The sequence below is a fragment of the Sorex araneus genome, chromosome 3 (assembly GCF_027595985.1).
Source record: "Sorex araneus isolate mSorAra2 chromosome 3, mSorAra2.pri, whole genome shotgun sequence".
Classification (NCBI taxonomy): domain Eukaryota; kingdom Metazoa; phylum Chordata; class Mammalia; order Eulipotyphla; family Soricidae; genus Sorex; species Sorex araneus.
In genome coordinates this window covers 41,660,972-41,682,197 of record NC_073304.1, presented here as the reverse complement: position 1 = coordinate 41,682,197, position 21,226 = coordinate 41,660,972, and the positions used below count along the sequence as shown (strand labels likewise).

General features: G+C 37.6%; 1 protein-coding gene across 2 annotated transcripts in view; it reads left to right on the top strand.

The window, feature by feature from the left end:
- The window catches only part of ARID4A (AT-rich interaction domain 4A), a 71,709-nt gene that overhangs the window by 31,730 nt on the left and 18,753 nt on the right, over nucleotides 1-21,226 (top strand). For both annotated transcript variants that reach the window (XM_055131339.1, XM_055131340.1), the window contains exons 12-17: nucleotides 9,425-9,497; nucleotides 11,773-11,867; nucleotides 12,016-12,113; nucleotides 12,868-13,099; nucleotides 16,926-17,176; nucleotides 19,959-20,156. In XM_055131339.1, the coding sequence (XP_054987314.1) occupies nucleotides 9,425-9,497; nucleotides 11,773-11,867; nucleotides 12,016-12,113; nucleotides 12,868-13,099; nucleotides 16,926-17,176; nucleotides 19,959-20,156 (947 nt within the window). The remainder of the gene's footprint in view (nucleotides 1-9,424; nucleotides 9,498-11,772; nucleotides 11,868-12,015; nucleotides 12,114-12,867; nucleotides 13,100-16,925; nucleotides 17,177-19,958; nucleotides 20,157-21,226) is intronic.

The window sequence follows — 21,226 nt, the reverse complement described above, 5'->3', positions numbered from 1 at the left end:
TTTTCTTTAGAATATTACTGTATCATTTATATATAACTGTAGGAAGTCATCCATGAAGTACCACATAATTGATTACATGAATACCGCCGTCAATTCGATGTTTTGTGAAATAGAATAAATTTTTCAGTATATTTTTGGTTGTTATGAGGTAAAGGTTTTAATAGCAAGACAAAGAGATTTTACTAAAAAGGAATACCTAGCTGAGCATGGAAAATTTTTGCTTGGAAAATGTGGAATACTTGTTTTCCTGTTTTATAGATAAAGATTTGAATTTATGGAATAAAATTGAGTGTATCGTATGTAATAAAGGGTATGCAGTATTTTTCTCTTCTTACTTCCCCTGCAGTATTTGATTTTTTGCACTCTGAAATCAGAATGGCGGTTCATACTTACAGGCTGCCTACAGAGTTGCCATAGTAACATGGTGTTGGTCTTAAGTGAGCATGCTCGGAAAGACAGGAAGGTTTAGCAGAGGCTTGGCAGGTTGCCAATGGAGGTTTGCCAGATGCTTTGAAATGGGCTGTCTTTCTTTTCCTTTCATGTAATGTCTGATTTTTATGTGGAAGAGAATGTAAGTAGTGCTGTATAACCCTGCGGATGCTGTGCACTAAGAGGGAAAGCAAATATTTGCAAGTCAGACTGAAAAATGCTCAGACACTGTACTGATTAAGTAGAAGGGGAGTCTAACCATTTTGTATTTGAAAGAAAATGCAGCATATAGGTAAGAATTTTCTTTTTGGTATATTTAGTTGTCATTTTGTTTACCAAAATTGAGGTTAAATAAGAATTTTAGATGTTGAAAATGTGGCTGGTATGGCTGGACTTGTAACCAAGCCTAATTGTTTCTTGTAAAAGAGACCATAGGAGTCTATTTTTAGAATATCAGGATGAAGGCTTTTTTTCTTTCCCTGAAATATGATTTTGAAATGAAATGACAATGGGATATTGTGGCAAAAATCAAGACTTAAAGACTAAATATTAAATGTGATTTATGTATTTTATCTGTAATTATTTAGAGATTATATGTTTTCAGGGTAAATAGGCCACATTTTCAGGGTGTGAACTGTGACAGTCTAATTTTGCTTTTTATTTTTCTTTCAGATTATCATTTTTTAGTGTCTGATATTGCCAGATATTGAAAAAAGGTGTCTTTTAATTTTGCTAATACTTTTAATTGATGTCCCTATTAGAATGCATTTTCCCTGTTCTCCACCCCCCAGGAAAAAAAACTCTGAAATCTTAAACAAAGAGGGTAAAAGATCTTTCTGTAAAATTGGAAATTATGGCTGCAAAATAGAAAATAATAATTAGTGCTCTTACTACAGCTGCTAATTTCATAAAAAATCATAATGTTTTATTCAAGATGTGAGTACACATTAGAGTGAAAAGCAGAGGCAAGCTGTGTTACCTATTGTTAGCAGGTAATAAGTAAAAAATTTTTTAAAGGTGGAAATCTTTGTAAGGATAGTATATTCTTAAAATGCATGGAAATTATGAACATTTAAAAAGTGAATCAGGACACTTTTTATGTATTGAAAAATAAAGGCAAAATTATAGAAGATAACCAGTGAATTATATGATAGTTACTTTAAATTCTTTTTCAAATGATCAATTCCCTATCATGTACTTCATTGGATTACTTAGTAGAAATGACTATTTCTTTTTCTTTGGCCATACAGGTAGATTTTATTGAGTGAGATTTTTGGTTGCTTAGAGAAAATCTGCTGCATTCCTTGCTCTTGGATTTAAGATTTACTTGCTGAATCATCCTAATTTTTTTGGAATAGTTATTTTAAAAATAATAATATATTTGTAAACTGAAATGTACTTTATTTAAAAATAAAAAAGGAAAAAATTGGGTATGGTATAAAATAAATTAAAATTTGATAAGCCAGGGCCTACCTGGCTTAGTCATTATAGACCTGTACTGCAGAAGTAAGGCTAAACTGCTGTATTACATTATAGATATTCCCAAATTGTAATAATGGTGCTGTGCTTTTCATGAAGTGTGAGTCTTGATTTACAATAATCAAAAAGATCTTTTAAAACATTATATAAAACACTATGATAGTGCTTTTTGCTTGTAATATGGTAAGCAAATTGCATGTAGTGGAATCGTACAAGTGTTAAATAATTATGTAGTGTTAGTGGGCCATAAACATTGTTTCTCCTTTTTATTCTTTGATCATAAACTTGATAAAGAGAGTAGGAATGTCATGAGTTTACCATGGAGGAGCACCTTTTCCACTTAATCCTATTTTCAGTTATTAAGCATTTGCAGGGCAGGCTTAGACTATAAGAAATAAATTTTGTATTGATACTGGTTGTGAAGATTTGATTCTGACATTGGTAATTAGATTTTCAAAAGCCCTTAGAGAATATTTTTGTTTGATATTACTTTGGAGGCTATTTTTGTGAGTTTTGTCAAAAAAGTTTTATATTAGAAAAATGTTTGCTGTCTTTATGAGATTTGAAATACAAAAGTTCTTATAAACATAAATAATGATTTCAAATACTCATTTACATCTCCGACTTAACAATGTCTTTGGATGGGTATGGAATATTTCTCTAAGGATAAAATAGGTGAGAATTGAGTAGTCTTAACTTTTTTTAGTTTAGAAATATTGAACTAAATTTCTAGGCTTTTCTGGGATCACTGTACTACTGTAATTTTTGTACTCCGGTTAATTCTATTGAGATAGAAGTCATAATGTGTTTGAGTTTTTTACTTGTGGAAAATTAATATTTTTATACTAATATCTGTGCATATTTGCATATTTATATAAATTATCTGCATATTTGTGCTTTTTTGTGTATCAGTGGAAAAGGCATTTATGAGTGATATCTCAAGATCACTTGTTACAAATCTGTGGTAAATGCTTAAAACTCAAGAAAACTGTTTACCAGGTTGATAAAATTTAATGAGTATTTTAGATATAATAACTCCAGCTGCCTTCAAGTTTTTCTAAAGGTCGTTATAAAGACAAACTTTAGGGGCTGGAGCAATAGCACAGCGGGTAGGGCGTTTGCCTTGCACGCGGCCGACCCAGGTTTGATTCCCAGCATCCCATATGGTTCCCTGAGCACCGCCAGGAGTAAATCCTGAGTGCAGAGCCAGGAATAACCCCTGTGCATTGCCAGGTGTGACCCAAAAAGAAAAAAAAAAAAACAAACTTTTTTTTTTGTTTGTTTTTTGTTTTTTTGGTTTTTGGGTCACACCTGGCGATGCTCAGGGGCTACACCTGGCGATGCTCAGGGGCTACTCCTGGCTCTGCACTCAGGAATTACTCCTGGCGGTGCTCAGGGGACCATATGGGATGCTGGGATTTGAACCCGGGTCGGCCGAGTGCAAGGCAAACGCCCTACCCGCTGTGCTATCACTCCAGCCCCAAAAACAAACAAACTTTAATGAATTATAAATTTTCATGTGCATTCAGATGTCATTTGTTTGATAAAATCTTAATTTTAACCTATTAGCTAAGCAGGTCAAAATGTTCTAACAGGTTTTAGCAAAACCTTATTCACAGTATGTGCATAAAACTCTATAATCAAATCATGGTCACCTTATCAGATGAATATTTCATGTTTGTACATATGAATAGAGGTACCTTTACAAAAAAAGAACCGCTTTACAAATGAAAGAATTCTGAGGTTTTAGTTTTGGGATGTAAGAGGAGTTTGATTGCAAAACCTAAGATTTTTATGGTGTCTAGATTAAACCTTGAAAAAACCCTGAACTCTTTTTCCTACAGCATGTTTAACTGATTTCTTTTCATTAGATTTTATTTTATTATTATTATTATTATTTATTTATTTATTTATTTATTTATTTATTTTTGCTTTTTGGGTCACACCCAGCAATGCTCAGGAGTTGCTCCTGGTTTTGCACTAAGGAGCTACCCTGGCGGTGCTCGGATGACCATATGGGATGCTGGCAATCGAACCCGGGTTGGCCACGTGCAAAGCAAACGCCCTACCTGCTGTGCTATCGCTCCAGCCCCTTTTCATTAGGTTTCAAAAATAGACTAGTACCTCTCCCACCCTTATGACAATATGTCCAGATTCCATCAGCCTTCTGACAACCCTTCTAAATAGTTTCCTCTTTTCTCAAACTTAAGGTCCTGACTGCCCTGAGTTGTGTAAGCATTGTTTTGTTTCCTGACTTCCTATTCAGTCTTTGTCTGCATTAGATGGTGCTCAGGGTTTACTCCTGGTGTGCTTGAAGAACAATATGGGATGCTGGGGATTGATGTGTGAGGCGTTGTCCTATCTCTCTGGCCCCATTTTCTATTCACTCTTAATTTCCTGTAGTATGTGTCCTGCTCTTACCAAGGTTTAAACAACTTTAGTAAGGTCACCAGTGACCTTCAAAAACTTTGTGCTAAATCCAACAGTTTCTTGTCTTTATCTTACTTGACTTAGTTGATAGTATTCACCCCACCTTTGATGTACCTTTCTAAAATCACTTGACAGGGGCCTGGTGAGACAGTCAGCAGGTAAGCACTTGCCTTGCATGTGGCTGATCTGAGATCAGTTTCTATCATCTCATCCTATACAGTCCCTGGTGCCCCTCAGCTGAAAGCTAGGAGTAAGCCCTGAGCATTATCTATCTGTGTAACTCTAAACCCTCGCCCCAAAAAAAAATCGCTTGATATTTATACTCTAATTACTTCTGGTTTACTTCCTAGCTAAATGTTTTGACTTCAAATCTATATATGCATCAAAGTTAGCTCTTAGCTCAAGACCTATATATTAACAGTGTTTTCCTTTTGTAAATACTCAAACTGAGTTTGTACACAAGACTCTGTCCTTCTTTCCTAAGCCTAGTCTTTTTCTGGATGCTCCTGATTCATTTGTGTGGAAGTGTAGTTACCCAAGCCAGATATATGGAAGTCAGTTTTCTTCTTCCCTCTCGTTTGAGGTTCTAAATCTACCTATTTGATAACGCTCACATTTGTATATTTTGTTCTTTGCCATCTTGGTCCAATTGATTTAGTCTCTCTTGCCCAGAGTTTGTAATAGCCTGTTCTTTGCATGTTCATGTTTGCCCTCTTCTAGCTTCTGTTCTGCATCTGAGATATAAGTATATATATTTTTTCTTTTTGTTTCCTTTTTTGGTGGGGTGCCACATCCAGCTTACACTGAGAGCTTATCCTGTCTCTATGCTCTCAGAGATCTCTCTGGACTCTGCTCAGGGCACCATCTGTGGTGCCAGGTATTGAACTAGATTGGCATTTGCATGACAGGTGCCCCCTAAGTAGATTTTTTTAAGCAAAAAAAATGTGTATATATATATATATATTTCAAGAGGAAAGAGGAATCAAATATATATATTTGTTTGTCATATATATATATTTGATTCCTCTTTCCTCTTGAAATAAATTAGCTTTATCACATAAAAATGGCTGTAGTACATATGTCATTGTATTGAAACAATTGTATAATGACAAAGTTTCTCATGAAACACCATTCTTGGATAACCACTGACATTTAAATCAAATGCACTTAAACCACTAATTTTTATCTGTGAAACTGTTTTTAATTACCATTTAGCAGGGCTGGTTAGATGGTACAGGGCTTCAAGTGTTTGCCTGGTATGCAGTTGGCCATGGGTCAATCTCTGGCACTGTAATATGGTCCCCTGAGCACTGCCAGATGTAGCCAAATCTACACTCCCACTCTCCTAAAAAAGACCAATTTATCAAATTTTTGGTACAAATGAAAACAAATGCCAATTTGAAGTTGATGGATGCATTTTGTTTTTTTGGTTTGGTTTTGGGGTCACGCCCAACAATTTTTAGGGTCTAACTTCTGCATCAGTGCTCTGAGGATCACGTAGTGCCAGGGACTGAGTCCTCTTCAGTCCCTGATTACTTGCTTTAGGAAGTAACTTTCATTTTAAAATAAAATTTTGCTGCTAAAATTTTTTCTTAAAAAATAATTGATTTTAGCTTCGGAGAGATAGTGTAAGGGTTAAGACATTTGCCTTGCAATCTCCAGACCCTGGTTGGTATCTCTGGCACCACATATGATCTCCTGAGCACAGAGCTAGGATTATTCCCTTAACAGCCAATGGAGATCCAACTCCCAACCTTTAAAAATAGTGCTTTTAAAATAGGCTTCTTGCAATAGTCTTTGTTTTGTTTTCTTTTTTATCAGCACTCAGAGGTGCTTAGGGGTTCCTCCTGACTTTGTACTCAAGGATCACCTCTAGCACAGCTCAAGGGACCATATGTGATCCTGGGGATCAAGCCCAGTTTGGCTGTGTGCAAGGCAAGCACCTGAGCAGCTGTACTATTGCTCCAACCCTAGATAGAGTAGTGTTGAATTTTAAAAGATTATAAATATTGGGAATGAGGTATTAATTTGAGCAGAGAATATTCTGATTATGGTGATTGACAGTATAATTGACTGTGGCATCAGTTTCTGTTTCTTCCTCATACCAGGTCCTTTTTAATACATGAAATAATGCTTGAGTTACAACATTACCTTTTAAAAAAAGTACTTATTTTAATAACACCGAAAAAGAAGTATCTAAATTCACGTGGGGGGGGGCACAAAACTTTTCGTTGTTTTTGTTTGTTTTGGGTCCACACTTGGCTATGTTCTAGATTACATCTAGTGGTACTTGGGGGGTACCAAATGCAGGACCAGGGAAAACTGTTAACAAGGCAAATGGCTTAAGTACTGTACTGTATCGCTAACCCCTAAAACCAGTCATCTCTTGCCTGGAGCGATAGTATAGTGGGGTAGGGCGTTTGCCTTGTATGCGACCAACCTGGGTTTGATCCCTAGCATTCCATATGATCCTTCAAGCATTGTCAGAAATAATTCCAGAGCAGAGTCAGAGTACTCAGTCACACCCTCAGCATCGTCCAGTGTGAACCAAAAAGCAAAAAAAGGCAAAAAAAAAACCCCAAACAATCATGCCCTCCCAAAATTGCCCATTCTTGACTGCATAAGAGCCTGGGTATTTCAAGATTTACATGTCTTTATTCAGTAGTTGTTTACTGCTGCTTATTTGAAAAGTATTGCTTCCCTTCTCCACCTTCCTCACCCTTTTTTTTACAGGTGGAAGTGAGAAATTACAGTCCTTATAATTTCAATCATATAAATATGTTTATCAATTATAATTTAATGAATGTACATATATATATGGATATACATGTCTGGATTTTAACATTGCTGGATGGAGAAAGGAGGGGAAACACCAAGCTCCTATAACTAAAAAGAAGTTTTACTGAAACAGGGGAGGGAAAATAAGATAAAAAGCTGTATAGAGTTGTCACCCATGTGGATGAGAGAGAGGCTAGGATCTAGAGCAAGTTGGATTTGGACTGTCTGCAAATGGATCTGTGAACCTTCGAAAGTGTATACCAAATTTACTTTCATTGGTGTTTTTGGGTCTACCCACCTGTGCTCAATGAGGAGATTATCTCCTCATCGGCCACCCTCCAGATCTCACAGCTGCTTCTCCTGGAAGGGAGCATAAAATAAGGCTCCCATAACCATGCCACCGGACTACGAGCCAGGCAGTTTCTATTCGGGGCACCCCAGAGGGCGGTGGATGAGAGCCCTCCCTGCCCCAAGGGACCCAGACCCAGCAGCCGACCACCACTACCCAACTGCCACCATGCTCCAGGCCGCTTTCAGGCCGAGCCTCACGCATGAGTGAACATATTTCTGCATCGCGTGGCTGCGAACCTATTTTCCATAAAATCATAGAGGAAATATATATATATGTATACAAATATATACATATATATCCATATGTTTCTCTTGGAGAGCCCAGAAAGCTACCAAGAGTATCCCATTCGCATGGCAGAGCCTGGGAAGCTCCCCTTGTTATTCGATATGCCAAAAACAGGAACAATTACAGGTCTCATTCCCCTGACACTGAAAGAGCCTCCAATCCTTGGGAAAGACGAGTAAGGAGAGGCTGCTAAAATCTCAGTGCTGGGAAGAATGGAGACATTACTGGTGCCCGCTCGAGTAAATTGATGAACACTGGGATGACAGTGACAGTGATTTTTGAACATTTAATGACCCCTGTAGTAATTATTAACTCTGCAAATTGCTAAATTTTGCAGCTTACTTGAACTTTGAACTGTTTCTTTATATCTGTCAAAACTACAAGTACTCGGGGGCTGGAGAGAGAGCACAGCGGGTAGGGCGTTTGCCTTGCACGCGGCCGACCCGGGTTCAAATCCCAGCATCCCATATGGTCCCCTGAGCATGGCCAGGGGTAATTCCTGAGTGCAGAGCCAGGAGTAACCCCTGTGCATCGCCAGGTGTGACCCAAAAAGCAAAAACAAAACAAAACAAAACAAAAAACTTAAAAGTACTCAATTGTTATAAATAATTCCCAATATACCAAAAATACTCAAAAATCATAAATTCCTTTATCTTGACCACTTCACACTTTAAAATATATATATAAGTTGATAGTTTTTTTATTAATCCTGAATATAATATTAGAGATTAATATTAAGACCTTAAAGGGTACTATTATCCTTTGGACTGTAAACAGTAAATATTACAGTTGCCTTTGCTTTAAAAGCTCAAAATCTGACTTTCTAAAAAACAATACTCTAAATTAGAATTTGTGGAAGAAATCTATCATTATTTTGTTTTCTACATAGAATTACTAAAGTATTTTTCCAAATACTAATTTATAATTTTCTATCAAAGAAAGTTTTTATTTTGGGTTTTGGCAAACCAAAATAAATGCCTAGCAGTGATCAGAGGCTTCTGGAAATGCTAAGGGATTGAGCTAGGGTTGGCCACATTCAAGGCAGTAATAAAAAAGGAAGTATTTTATTAAAACCCATAATCTAACTGGGATGTGGCTCAGTGATAAAACACGTGCCTGGGGCTGGAGCAATAGCACAGCGGGTAGGGCGTTTGCCTTGCACGCGGGTTCGATTCCCAGCATTTCATATGGTCCCTTGAGCACCGCCAGGAGTGATTCCTGAGTGCAGAGTCAGGAGTAACCCCTGTGCATCGCTAGGTTTGACTCCAAAAGCAAAAAAGCAAAACACACAAACAAAAAAACCCAAAAAACCCACGTACCTCACATGTGCAAGACCCTGAGTTTTTTAAGTTGGCATGCATACACACACACACACACACACACACACACACACACACACAATATCCACTTACACTGTGAACAGAAAGCAAGAAATGAGAACACTTACCTAGTAGGAGAGAAACCATGATCATTAAGCAGGTGTTTTTCTCAGAGTGAGGTCTGTCTGTTAATTACCCTCTGGTAAGCTCTGGTATGCTGATATTTGTGATTTACCTAAATGTAGGAAACTTGAGTATTGCAATTGGTGACTGCATTTGCCCCCTCTCTTTTAAAAAAGTGCCTATTTTATTCTAGCTTCCATACATTTGTATTTCTGTTTTACCTTTACAGCCTGAGGAAGAACTTGATCCTGAAGAGAGGGACAACTTCCTCCAACAGCTTTATAAGTTTATGGAAGACAGAGGTATTTTCATGCTCATTATTTAGAAATAGTTGTTTGTTTTTAGTTTTACATTCTAGATTTACAAATTATTTTTGTTGTAATTACGGGTGTATAGATTTAGATTTCAAGTAAAGCATGAGAGAATCGATTACATCTGATTATCATTTAGAACAACACTAAATTATTAATGTCTATTTTGTGTAAATATATGCCAGAAAGTAGTTTTGGTATCATTAAATGTAGTCTCCCTTGGGACTTATGAAGTAAAAAGCGTATATTTGATATAGAAAGTGAATTTTTTTTTTTTATTTTGGTGTGGGGGTTAGGGCCACACATGGCAGTGCTCAGGGGTTACTCCTGGCTCTGCTCTCAGGAATTTTTTTTTTTTTTTGCTTTTTGGGTCACACTTGGCGATGCACAGGGTTTACTCCTGGCTCTGCACTCAGGAATAAGCCCTGGCGGTGCTCAGGGGACCATACGGGATGCTGGGAATCAAACCCGGGTCGGCCGCGTGCAAGGCAAACACCCTACCCACTGTGCTATCGCTCCAGCCCCTCTCAGGAATATTTTTATGTTAATCCTCATACCCATTGATTACTGATTTCATTATTTATGGCAAGTAAACTAGTCTGATCTTGATTTCAATGAATAATGGCAGGTCAATCTTTTTTTTTCAATCATCATACTTTATTACATTGTAATAAAATATAAATGTAAAAACATTTTGCAGTTGTCCTATACTATCAGTGATATATGAGAGGATTAATTCAATTAATTTCCTCACTTAATGATTTTTTTTCTGATTGAAAAGTAAAATATATTTATGCATTTAGAATTTTTTGTTTGCTTTTTTCCTCGTTCTCTAAGTCATTGTTTCTCAGCTGGAGCCACATGGCCTCCAGTGCCCCATCATATACCAAAGGGGCCACAGGTGAGAACCATATAAATTGGGAGGGCCATGGCATTCAGCCGTGTTCCAAATTAGGACAAGAGACCATAAGAAGGTTAGAAGAAAGCCTGGTCAGAAAAAAGTTGAGAAACACTGATTCCTTTTTTTAAAAGATGGTTTTGGGGCCATCCCTGACAATACTCAGGAATCAGTCCTAGCAGTGCTTCAGGGACTGTAGTAGATGCTGGGGATTTGAACCCAGGTCAGCCGTGTGCAAGTCAAGCACCCTTCCTGCTGTACTATCTGACCCAAGAAACACTGCTTTCTCAGAAGATTAGTCTGTATCTAAAAATTGGATATCTCATGGAGTCAGAACAAATAGAAATTCTATAAGTCATTTGTACTTTTTTTCTTTTCCTTTTTTTTTTTTCTTTTCTTTTTGGGTCTCACCTGGTGATGCTCAGGGTTTACTCCTGGCTCTGCACTCATGAATTACTCCTGGCAGTGCTTGGGGGAGCAAATGGGATGCAAGGGATTGAACCCGGGTTGACTGCATGCAAGACAAATGTCCTACCCCCAGTACTATCACTCCGGCCCCTCATCATACTTCTTCACATTACGTTAGTTTAGAAAAACCTGAGATATTTTTTCCTAGATATTTTATGACTTTCATAAATTAGCCTTCAAATTCTTGCTAACAGGTGTAACATTTTGTTTAAGCAGTGAAAATGGAGGCAAAACCTTTTCTGTTTTATTTCTTGCTTATGTTTCCTGATCCTACTAATAATAGAATACTGTAAACTGTATTTCTAAGATTTAGTTTTTCCCTATTTGGTGGCAAAATCTATTTGATTTTATTAGTTGTGGAAGTAAATTTAACAAACATCAAAGCCATATAGATAGTATTTTGTGTGGTCATCTATGATTTTAGGGTATTGCAAACAGTGTTTAGGAGACCAGAGGTGCACCTCCCAACCCTCCACTGATGCTGGGGGCCTGTGATGTTAGGGATTGAACTGGGTTGGTTGCATGCAAGGCATTAATCACTGTACTTTAACCACTGTACTATGTTTCTTTGTCCTGGTCTTGAGTGATTTAAAGTTCTCTGTATATATGACTAAAAAAGTTTAAATTTCAAGTTGATAGCTTTGGGGGCTGGAGAGATAGTACAGCAGAGAAGGTGTTTGCCTCTATGCAGCTGACCTGGGTTTGATCCCCAGCATCCCATACAGTCCCTTGACCAAGCCAGGAGTAATTCCTGAGTGCAGAGTCAAAAGTAACCCCTGAGAATGGCCAGGTGTGACCCAAAAACGCAAAATTTAAAAAAAGAAAGTCTATAGTTTTGTTTACCAGTTCACTATTTTTCATTTGAATAACATTCTATCTCTACTCTGTGATATTATAAAGGTACTCCAATCAACAAACCACCTGTTTTGGGCTATAAAGATCTTAATCTCTTCAAACTTTTTAGACTGGTTTATCATCAAGGTGGATGTGACAATGTAAGTAATATGTAATGAAAAGTTAACTGTCATCCAATGTTATATTGCAATATGCACTTTGGGTTATAAATAAATTTTTCTTATGAACATATTAGTATAATTATTATTTTCCTTTCTGTTATTAACAAATAAAAACTTAATTTTCCAGATTGATAGTGGCGCTGTATGGAAGCAAATTTATATGGACCTTGGCATTCCTATTTTGAATTCAGCTGCTTCTTACAATGTAAAAACTGCTTATAGAAAGTAAGTGGTATAGTTTATTCATCAAAGAGTACATAAATACAGATATTTTTCTCTTATGATTTTTTTCTTTTTTTACCACATATTGCTACACTGGATGGCTACTCATGGTTGGGAATGGCACCTGGTGGTCTTTGGGGGTTTTGGGGGTTGGGGTTTTTCACATCTTAATTTTCCTTTTTTAAAATCAGGAATGCAGGTAATAAAATAAATTTTGACGTTAGCACAGCAGGTAGGGTGTTTGCCTTGCACACGGCCAATCTGGGTTTGATTCTTCCGTCCCTCTCAGAGAGTCCGACAAGCTACCGAGAGTATCCTGCCCGCATGACAGAGCCTGGCAAGCTACCCATGGCGTATTCGATATGCCAAAATAGTAACAACAAGCCTCACACTGGTGCCTGCTCGAGCAAATCAGTGAACAAGGGAAGGACAGTGCTACAGTGCTACAGATACATATTATAGAACTGTATTTTTCTTATAAGATATAACTCATAAGGCCAGTATTAACACCACAAACCATGATAAGTGTGCTCACTTATCATAAGTTCAGAATTTTCAAGAAGGAAATTTATAATCCTGCTTAAAACACCAAGATGTTAATAACACAAAAAAGGTCTTGACTTTTGCTTTTAAAATGTTTTTAGGCAGTTGTTCCACTATGAGTCTGCCTGCTCTTTCACTTCTTGAGTATACTTTCTTTGTGCTTTTCTAATAAACTTTCTGTTTTTAATATTTAAATGGAATACTGTTTGTTTAGGTATCTCTATGGTTTCGAGGAGTACTGCCGTTCTGCAAATATTCAGTTCAGAACCATTCATCACCATGAACCAAAAGTAAAAGAAGAAATAAAAGATTTAGAAGAATCAATGGAAGAGGCAGGAAAAGTGGATCAAGAAATGCCTTTAGTAGAAGTGAAGAGTGAACCTGAAGAAAATATTGATTCAAACAGTGAAAGCGAAAGAGAAGAAATAGAATTAAAATCTCCAAGGGTAATTAGTTAATATTATTTTTATCTGCTTTTTAGAAGTGTTTTTAAACTTTTTTTGTTATGGCTTTTTAGAAATATAAAAGGTACTCTAGTGAACCTAGTTAATTTAATGACTCATTTATTCCCTTGTAGTGGGGTGACCCGCATCTATCTGTAATCAGGGCTTCTCCTGGCTTGGTTTGGTAATCAGGTGATGTTCTTGGTGGTGCTTGGAGGACCATATGCTGTGCCCGGGATCAAACCAGGGCCTCCTGCATGCCAAGTCTACTCTCCAGTTCATTGAGCTGTCTCAAAAATTTTGTGTTCCCCAAATTTCTGATGTTTTCTACATTTAAGCTGGGATAACTAAGCTACTTTTATAAAAGTATATCATATACTGGGGGCCAGGATTAAAGTACATGGTTAAGGCACTTGCCTTGCATGTGGGTGACCTGAGTTTGGTCCCTGTTACCGAATATGGTCCCCTGAGTCTGCTGAGTGACCCCTGAGTGCAGAGCTAGGAGTAAACCCTGCCACTGCCAGGTGTGACCCCCCAAATCCAAACCAAACCAAACTAAAACCCCCAAAGCTCACAAGCCCATGTATTCTCTTTTTCATTCCATTTTGCCCTCCCCCACGCTCCTCCCTTTGTTTTCTATTAATGTTTTTATAACATTTGCATCTGGGTTTTATCAAATTTTAATTTCAAGATTTTTGCTAAAATTTCGTTTCACTAACCTCTGCTCGTCACTGCCACTGTCACTGTCATCCCGTTGCTTATCGATTTGCTCGAGTGGGCACCAGTAATGTCTGCATTGTGAGACTTGTTACTGTTTTTGGCATATCAAATACGCCACGGGTAGCTTGCCAGGCTCTGCTGTGCAGGCAAGATACTCTCAGTAGCTTGCCGGGCTCTCTGAGAGGGGTGGAATAATTGAACCCGGTCGGCTTCATGCAAGGCGAACGCCCTACCCACTGCGCTATCACTCCAGCCCTGCTTGTCACTTTATCTAATATTGTAGTCCGCTATTTCTTTGCCACTTACAGTCTCTTTAATGTTGCTTTTTTATTTGCATTATTATTATTGTTTGGTGTTGGGGCCACACCTAGCTGTGCTTGGTACTGACTACTGGTTCTGTGCTCAAGGATCACTACTGATGGGCTCAGGGGACCATATGGGATTACGTGCAAGGCAAGTGGTTACCTACTGTACAATCATCCTTGGCCCCAATATTGCTCTTTTTGTTAAAAAAAATCGTAACTTATTTATTGTTTTCCCCTATTTTGCACCGGAATCACACTCTGAAAATAGGGATTGGTTTATTGGTTGTAAAGGGCGTTTATTTTGTTCATTTATAGATTCCATACATCTTAAATAGTGTCTGGCACATAGTAAGGACTTAAGTAATTATTGAATGAGTAAATCTTTTCTTTATATTACCTTGTGCCCCAATTACATGGTGCCTTTTATTTCTCTGTAATTCCAGGCCTATGGTAATTTTCTTTTGCTGTTTTGTTTTCTAATTACCTTCATACATATTGTTTTTATCCTCTAATCTTAACTCATCCTCTCCATGATTACTATTTTTTTATGCAGGTGTTGTCATCCAATATTTTGATCATCATCATATGGTCTCTTAATATAATTTTCAAGTTTTACTCTAAATGAAATTTATCACAGTACTTTGTTAGTTACTGTAGTAAATATGTTGTATTTTTTAATGAATCGTACTTACTGATGTTCAGTGAAATCATACTTAGTGAAAAGAAGATAAAATCACTTCTTTTATCTGCTTAAAACCAGTTACATTTTTTTTATTCTAAGATCTAGTAAATGGAATCTTGTAGTGAATTTTATGAAAGATCCAAATTGTTTTCCTTACAAATTTTAATTTTTTTATGGTCGTATATTTACATTAAAGCCTTGCAGAGGCATATAGTCACAGAAAATACAGAATTTTTCCAGAATACTCATTGTGTACAAAACACATGAAATTTACCATCTTAACTGTTTTCAAAAATCTCATTTCATAACATTAACTATTTATGTTGTTGTTTAGCCTTCACAGCCATCTGTCTTAAGAACTTTTTTTGACTTGTAAAACCAAAACTATTCCTTTCTCAGTCTCTGGTAACCTCTATTCTGCTTTTGTCATTATGAACTTGACTATCTAACTTAAGTCGATTGTGCAATATTTGCCCTTCAGTGACTGGACTGGCATATTTCACTCAGCATATATATTTAAGATTTATGTGTATCAGAATTTTCTTTTTAAGACCAGGTAACATGGGCGGAGAGATAGTACAACAGGTAAGGCATTAGCCTTGAACTCGGCTGACCTGGGCTTGAACCAGGCACCCCTTATTGTCCCTTGAGCACTGCCAGGAGTGATCCCAGAACAGTGCTTTATGTGTCCCAAAAGACTGAAATAATGTCTGCTAGTGTATGTATTGTGGATATATTGTCATCAATATATAATGGCCTTCCTCGTTTAATGCAAAACAGTTGTTGAGTACTGTATACTATGGATACATCATTAGTTTACCTTCCTCAAGTTTTTGTCCAATACTATTACAAAAATGCAGTAATAAATATACTTACAAAATGCCTTTTTATATATAGGCTAGATTTCTAAAAACGATATTTCTGCAACCACAGAATAAAGACCCAAGTTTTGATAGTTTCTTTTATTTTTTTTTTTCTTTTTGGGTCACACCCAGCGATGCTCAGGGGTTACTCCTGGCTCTGCACTCAGGAATTACTCCTGGCGGTGCTTGGGGGACCATATGGGATGCCGGGGATCGAACCTGGGTCGGCCGCGTGCAAGGCAAACGCCCTACCCGCTGTGCTATCGCTCCAGCCCCGTCTTTTATTTTTGTGTGTGTGTGTGTGTGTGTTTATATTTGGCTTCACCCAGAGGTGGACAGGGCTTACTCAGGGATCTCTTCTGGCAGGGATCAGGGGACCATATGGGGTGGCAGAAATCTAACCAATTGACCATACGCAAGACAAATGCCCTAGGCTCTGTACTCTCTCTCTCTCTCTCTGGACCCTCATTATTTACCTATAACTATTTCAAAAGCACCTGGTGGGTCTAGATCACTTACTTATAAGGCTGGAGTTTGATCCTTAGCACCACACACTCCCCTCCAGCACTACCAGGTATGGCCAGGGTGGCCCCCAGCACCAACTGGTCAAAACAGTGCCATCAAAGTCAGACATTGGCACTAAACCATCAGGCCTTTATGTCCAGGAAGAGCCCCAGGCATTACTTTGAGCCCCCCACCCCAATGAAAAAAATAATACCTGCTTGTATGCCAGACATTGTCTAAATTTGAAGATACTACAAGTGATTACATTCTTTGTTGTGACAGGAAAAATATTTTTTTCTGTCTGACATTTAAATACAAAAAAGAAAAACTTTACTGTGGTATGTAGCTAAGGATCAGTAGCGCTAAACATAACTAGTTTACATGGCTTGTCTTTATATTTTGAGAGGAAAAATACACGGAAATTGATGAGTTGTCAGATTAATATGTCAAACCATAGAGATTCATATTATTGTGAAAATTAAGAGATGTATTTTCCTACTTTCCTTCCCTTTTCTAGGAGTGATAGTTACCTTATTTTCCTGATTTTTTCACTTGTTGAGGGAACTCACAGCCAGCACTATCCAGGACTTACTCCTGGTTCTTTGTGCCCATTAATCATGCCTGGCAGGGCTTGGGAAACTGTATTTGGTGCTGAGGATTGAACCTGGATTGGGTGTGTGCAAGGCAAGCACTTAGCTGTTGTATTATCTCTCTGGCCTGTGATTGCTATTGTAAAGTTTTGTTGCCTCTCCTAGGGACGAAGGAGAATTGCTCGAGATGCAAATTCTATTAAAAAGGAAGCTGAAGAAGAGAAAACAGAAGACAAATTAAAAGAGAATGATTCAGAAAATAAGGAGGTAGATGAAGACTATGAAACTGTGGAGAAAAAAGAAAATGAGCTACTACTGGGGAGAAAAAACACACCAAAGCAAAAGGAGAAGAAAATTAAAAAGCAAGAGGATTCTGACAAAGACTCAGAGGAAGAGGAAGAGAAAAGCCAAGAGAGGTATATTATCTTATATTTATTCTCAAGAAGCATCTGTCTGGGGCATAGCAGTGCTCTGTTCCTGCTTAGTCACTCAGGTTTGAGGGAATGTTTTCTTATTGGGACTTCCGTTCCTCTTGTCTAGTGAAGGTGAGACACATTGTGAAGATGATGTGTATTGCCTTTCGGAATTGGAGAAAATTCTGGTCGCACCATTTTAATAGCACTTGTGCCCTAAACAGTGGCCTCAAAGAAGGCTGCGCCACCCAGTCAAAAGAAAGGTCCTGCAGTTGACAGCAGGGAAGGGAGCTGGAGAAAAATGGAGGAAGTGGACAAGAGGAAACAGCGACACCAAAAATCCCATTTTAAAAAAGGTACAATGTGGGAAAGCTAACAAACACATGGGTGCACAGTACTAGCAGATGTTTGTGCTAGCTTTATCTAAGATATTTTTCTTTTAAAAATTATTGTATTAGGATAAGTGGCATGCACCCCTGATTCTAGTTTGAAAAATATATTTGTACCCCACATCACACCATTAAATTTCAGCATCTTAATATCCATCCTGTTCGCTGGTGAATGTAAACTGTGTATTTTCCCCTATGAGTTATACATGTGTAGAAGACTGAATGGACTTAAAGAATAATCACATTACCCAGATCAGCTAGATCAGAGTGACATAGGAGTGTGTAATTGACCGTTTCTGTGTTGTCAGATGGATTTTTTAATATTTGTACACTACTAAAAATAAATTTTAATTTAGCAACAATGACATTGTTGCACACTTTGCAAAGCTTTCCTTCATGGTTAATTTTTTGATATGCTAAATTTTCTAGACGTTTTAGTTTTTAAGCAAATTTTGGTTGAAGTGGCCTACTGCATCTATCTATAGGCCCACGGGCATCTGAAAATCTTAAGAAAATATTTTTAAAAATAACTATTAGTGGGAGAATAACAGACAATACAGATAGGTACAGAAAATATAGTTTCATGTAAAGTAGTGAATAAATAACATTATTTAGTGACATGATTAGTTATAAGAAGAGTGGGAGGAGATAATTGGATTTGAGTATAATGATGTGAGTTTAGTATTTTAAGTATTTAATATAACAAAAACTGAAACACTTAAAAAGTAAAGTTTAATTATAGTTAAGTTTAATTTGAAACTTGGTTAAATCCAAGCATCACAATGTATATATAATATGTATAAAATTTTTACTGGCCAAGAGAATGGCTCAAAGGGCTGGAGCACCTGCTTTGTATGAGGAAGTCCCAGGCTCAGTCCCTGTTACTGCATGGTCCCCTGAGATTCATCACTCATGGTGCATGAATGACCAGTGCTGCATGACCTTACAGAGTGACCCACAGCACCATGCTGGAAGTAGCCCCTAAGACCAGCAGGTGTGGCCCCAAAAGAGAGAAAACACCAAAGACACACACACGCAGAGAAAAAGCCACATTGTGCATATATAATGCAGTTTTTAAAGCCTTTATAACTGTTAAACAGATATTTTAGAGAAAAACTCATAGACTTGAATATGAAGAACAGCGTTCCCTTTTATTAAACAAAAACGAAATTAAAAGTCTGAATTCTCTTTCTGTAACAGGTGTTATGGAAATGGGAGGCTTATTTATTTGTATTTACTTTTATCTTCAGAATGTTTTCAGATTACCTTCTCAGGCTATAACTGGAAGGTGTCCTTGGAGAAAAAACATTCCCATTACAAATGGGTTGCCAAAGTTTCTTTGTGTTGGACCCTTTACCAGCCCCAAATAATGAATAACCTATGTTTATTATAGAGCACAGAGCTTAATACCTCCTAAGATTCTAAAATTCTTGTGACGTTGGAATGATTTTTTGTTTTTTTCTCTTTTGGGTCACACCTGGCAATGCTTAAGGCTTACTCCTTGCTCTTAGCTCAGGGTTATTCCTGGTGGGGCTCAAGAGACCATATGGGGTACCGGGGTATCAGACCCAGGTTGAGCACATTCAAAGCAAGCTCCCTACATGCTATGCTATCTCTTCAGCCCCTGGAATGATTCTGGATGAAAATCTTTTTTAAACCCATGCAGTATGAATAGAGATATTTTATTTGCAAGAATGTTCAAAGTAATATTATGTTGGACCTCCCTATGTGAACCTTATTTATACCTTATTACCAAAACAAATGAATAAAAAAATAGAAATAAATTTGATATGTAAAATTTTGTTCTTCTGGTGCTGACAGTTTCAACAAGTGACCTAATGTTTAGTTATCTGCTGTTTTATTTGAGTGGGGAAACCAGTGTATTTTAAACATGTTTAAGTGATAAGATTACTGATAAGGTCATACAGCTCTTATTCACTATTTTGCCCTTCAATAAACTAGTCTATCTCAGAATCATTCTAAATTCAGCAAAAAGTAGCAGTATTCTATACTAAAGGTAATTCAGGTGCATAGTAACAGACTATATTTTACGTAGAAGGTGGCACTCAGGCATGAATTCTACAAGACTTTTTTCAGAGCATATTATTCTTTTGTTAATCAAAAGTAATGTGGTATCCTCAACTGTAATTGTTATTTGGCCTCCAAAGAAGTATGGATTTATTTTTGGTATAGTGCGCCTTTACATAATAAACAAATTCTTTTGTAAAAATAGTCCATAAAGATCTTCTCCTTCTCCTCCTTCTTCTCCTCCTCCACTGACATGCTATTAAATTATTACTTAATAGGTTAACCATTCTACATGTTGGATTCTTTAACATACGTTAATTTTTTCTTTATTAAGTTGTTAGCATTATCAATGTTATAACTTACTGCAGGGAGGAAACTGAAAGCAAATGTGACTCTGAAGGGGAGGAAGATGAGGAAGACTTGGAGCCTTGCCTGACAGGAACCAAAGTGAAAGTCAAGTATGGACGAGGGAAGACGCAGAAAATCTACGAAGCCAGTATTAAAAGCACTGAAATTGATGATGGAGAAGTTTTATACTTAGTACATTACTATGGGTGGAATGTCAGGTAAGTAAGAATTGTAGTTTTTGGGAAGGGTTCGTGTTTGGTTTTTGGGCTAGATTCAGTGATGCATTTTGGGAGGGTTTGGTTTTGTTTTGGGGCCACACCAAGTGATACTCAGGGGTTACTCGTGGTAGTGCCCAGGGGACCATATTGGATGCTGGGGCCAGGACTGGCCTTTATTACTATTGATTTCTTTCAGAAATTTAAAAAAGATATAATACTGTAAAGAACTAAAGCAAGTACTATGTGTATATGAATAAAGCACATCATATAATCCTTTAGCATTCCTCCTAGCTATGTTTCTGGTGGTTTTTTTTTTTTTTTGCTTTTTGGGTCACACCTGGCGATGCACAGGGGTTACTCCTGGCTCTGCACTCAGGAATCACCCCTGGCGGTGCTCAGGGGACTATATGGGATGCTGGGGATCGAACCTGGGTTGGCTGTGTGCAAGGCAAACGCCCTACCCACTGTGCTATCCTCCAGCCCCAGCTATGTTTTTTAATGTGCTTAACTAGCACTTGTCAATCTCCCAGCCAGAGGTCACAAGAATCTTATTATTGTTGTACAAGCTGGGTTTATTATTTGTAGTGAAAGGGAGCAAAGGACATGGGAAGCTATGGCATACCACCTTTGGTAATAACCTAGGGCTCTGTGGGCAAATATCCTGTAGAAAATGGGAGAGCAGTTTCCAATGGTACTAGTGCTCCTTTAGCTTATTACATTTATGAGAAATAAAACCTGTATCAAGCATTTTAATACTTCTAAGTTGATTATTTAATTTGAAAAGTATGTTCGGGAGAATGTACATTTGAGCTCCTGTGCTCAGGGATCATTCCTTCCGGTCCTTAGGGGGGAACAGATACGGTGCTAGATTGCTTTGCACACAGCTGGCCCAAGTCCAGTCCCTGGCACCTCAATTCGCCCAGTAGTGCAGATCCAGGATGGTGGTTCAAACACTAGAATAAACAGTCTCCCAGAGTTTCTCTACATATGAGATAATGCTCTTTTATGTCTAATTCCATCATCTCTAGACATCAAAGAACCTACTTTATAGTAAATAGTGGTACTACCTG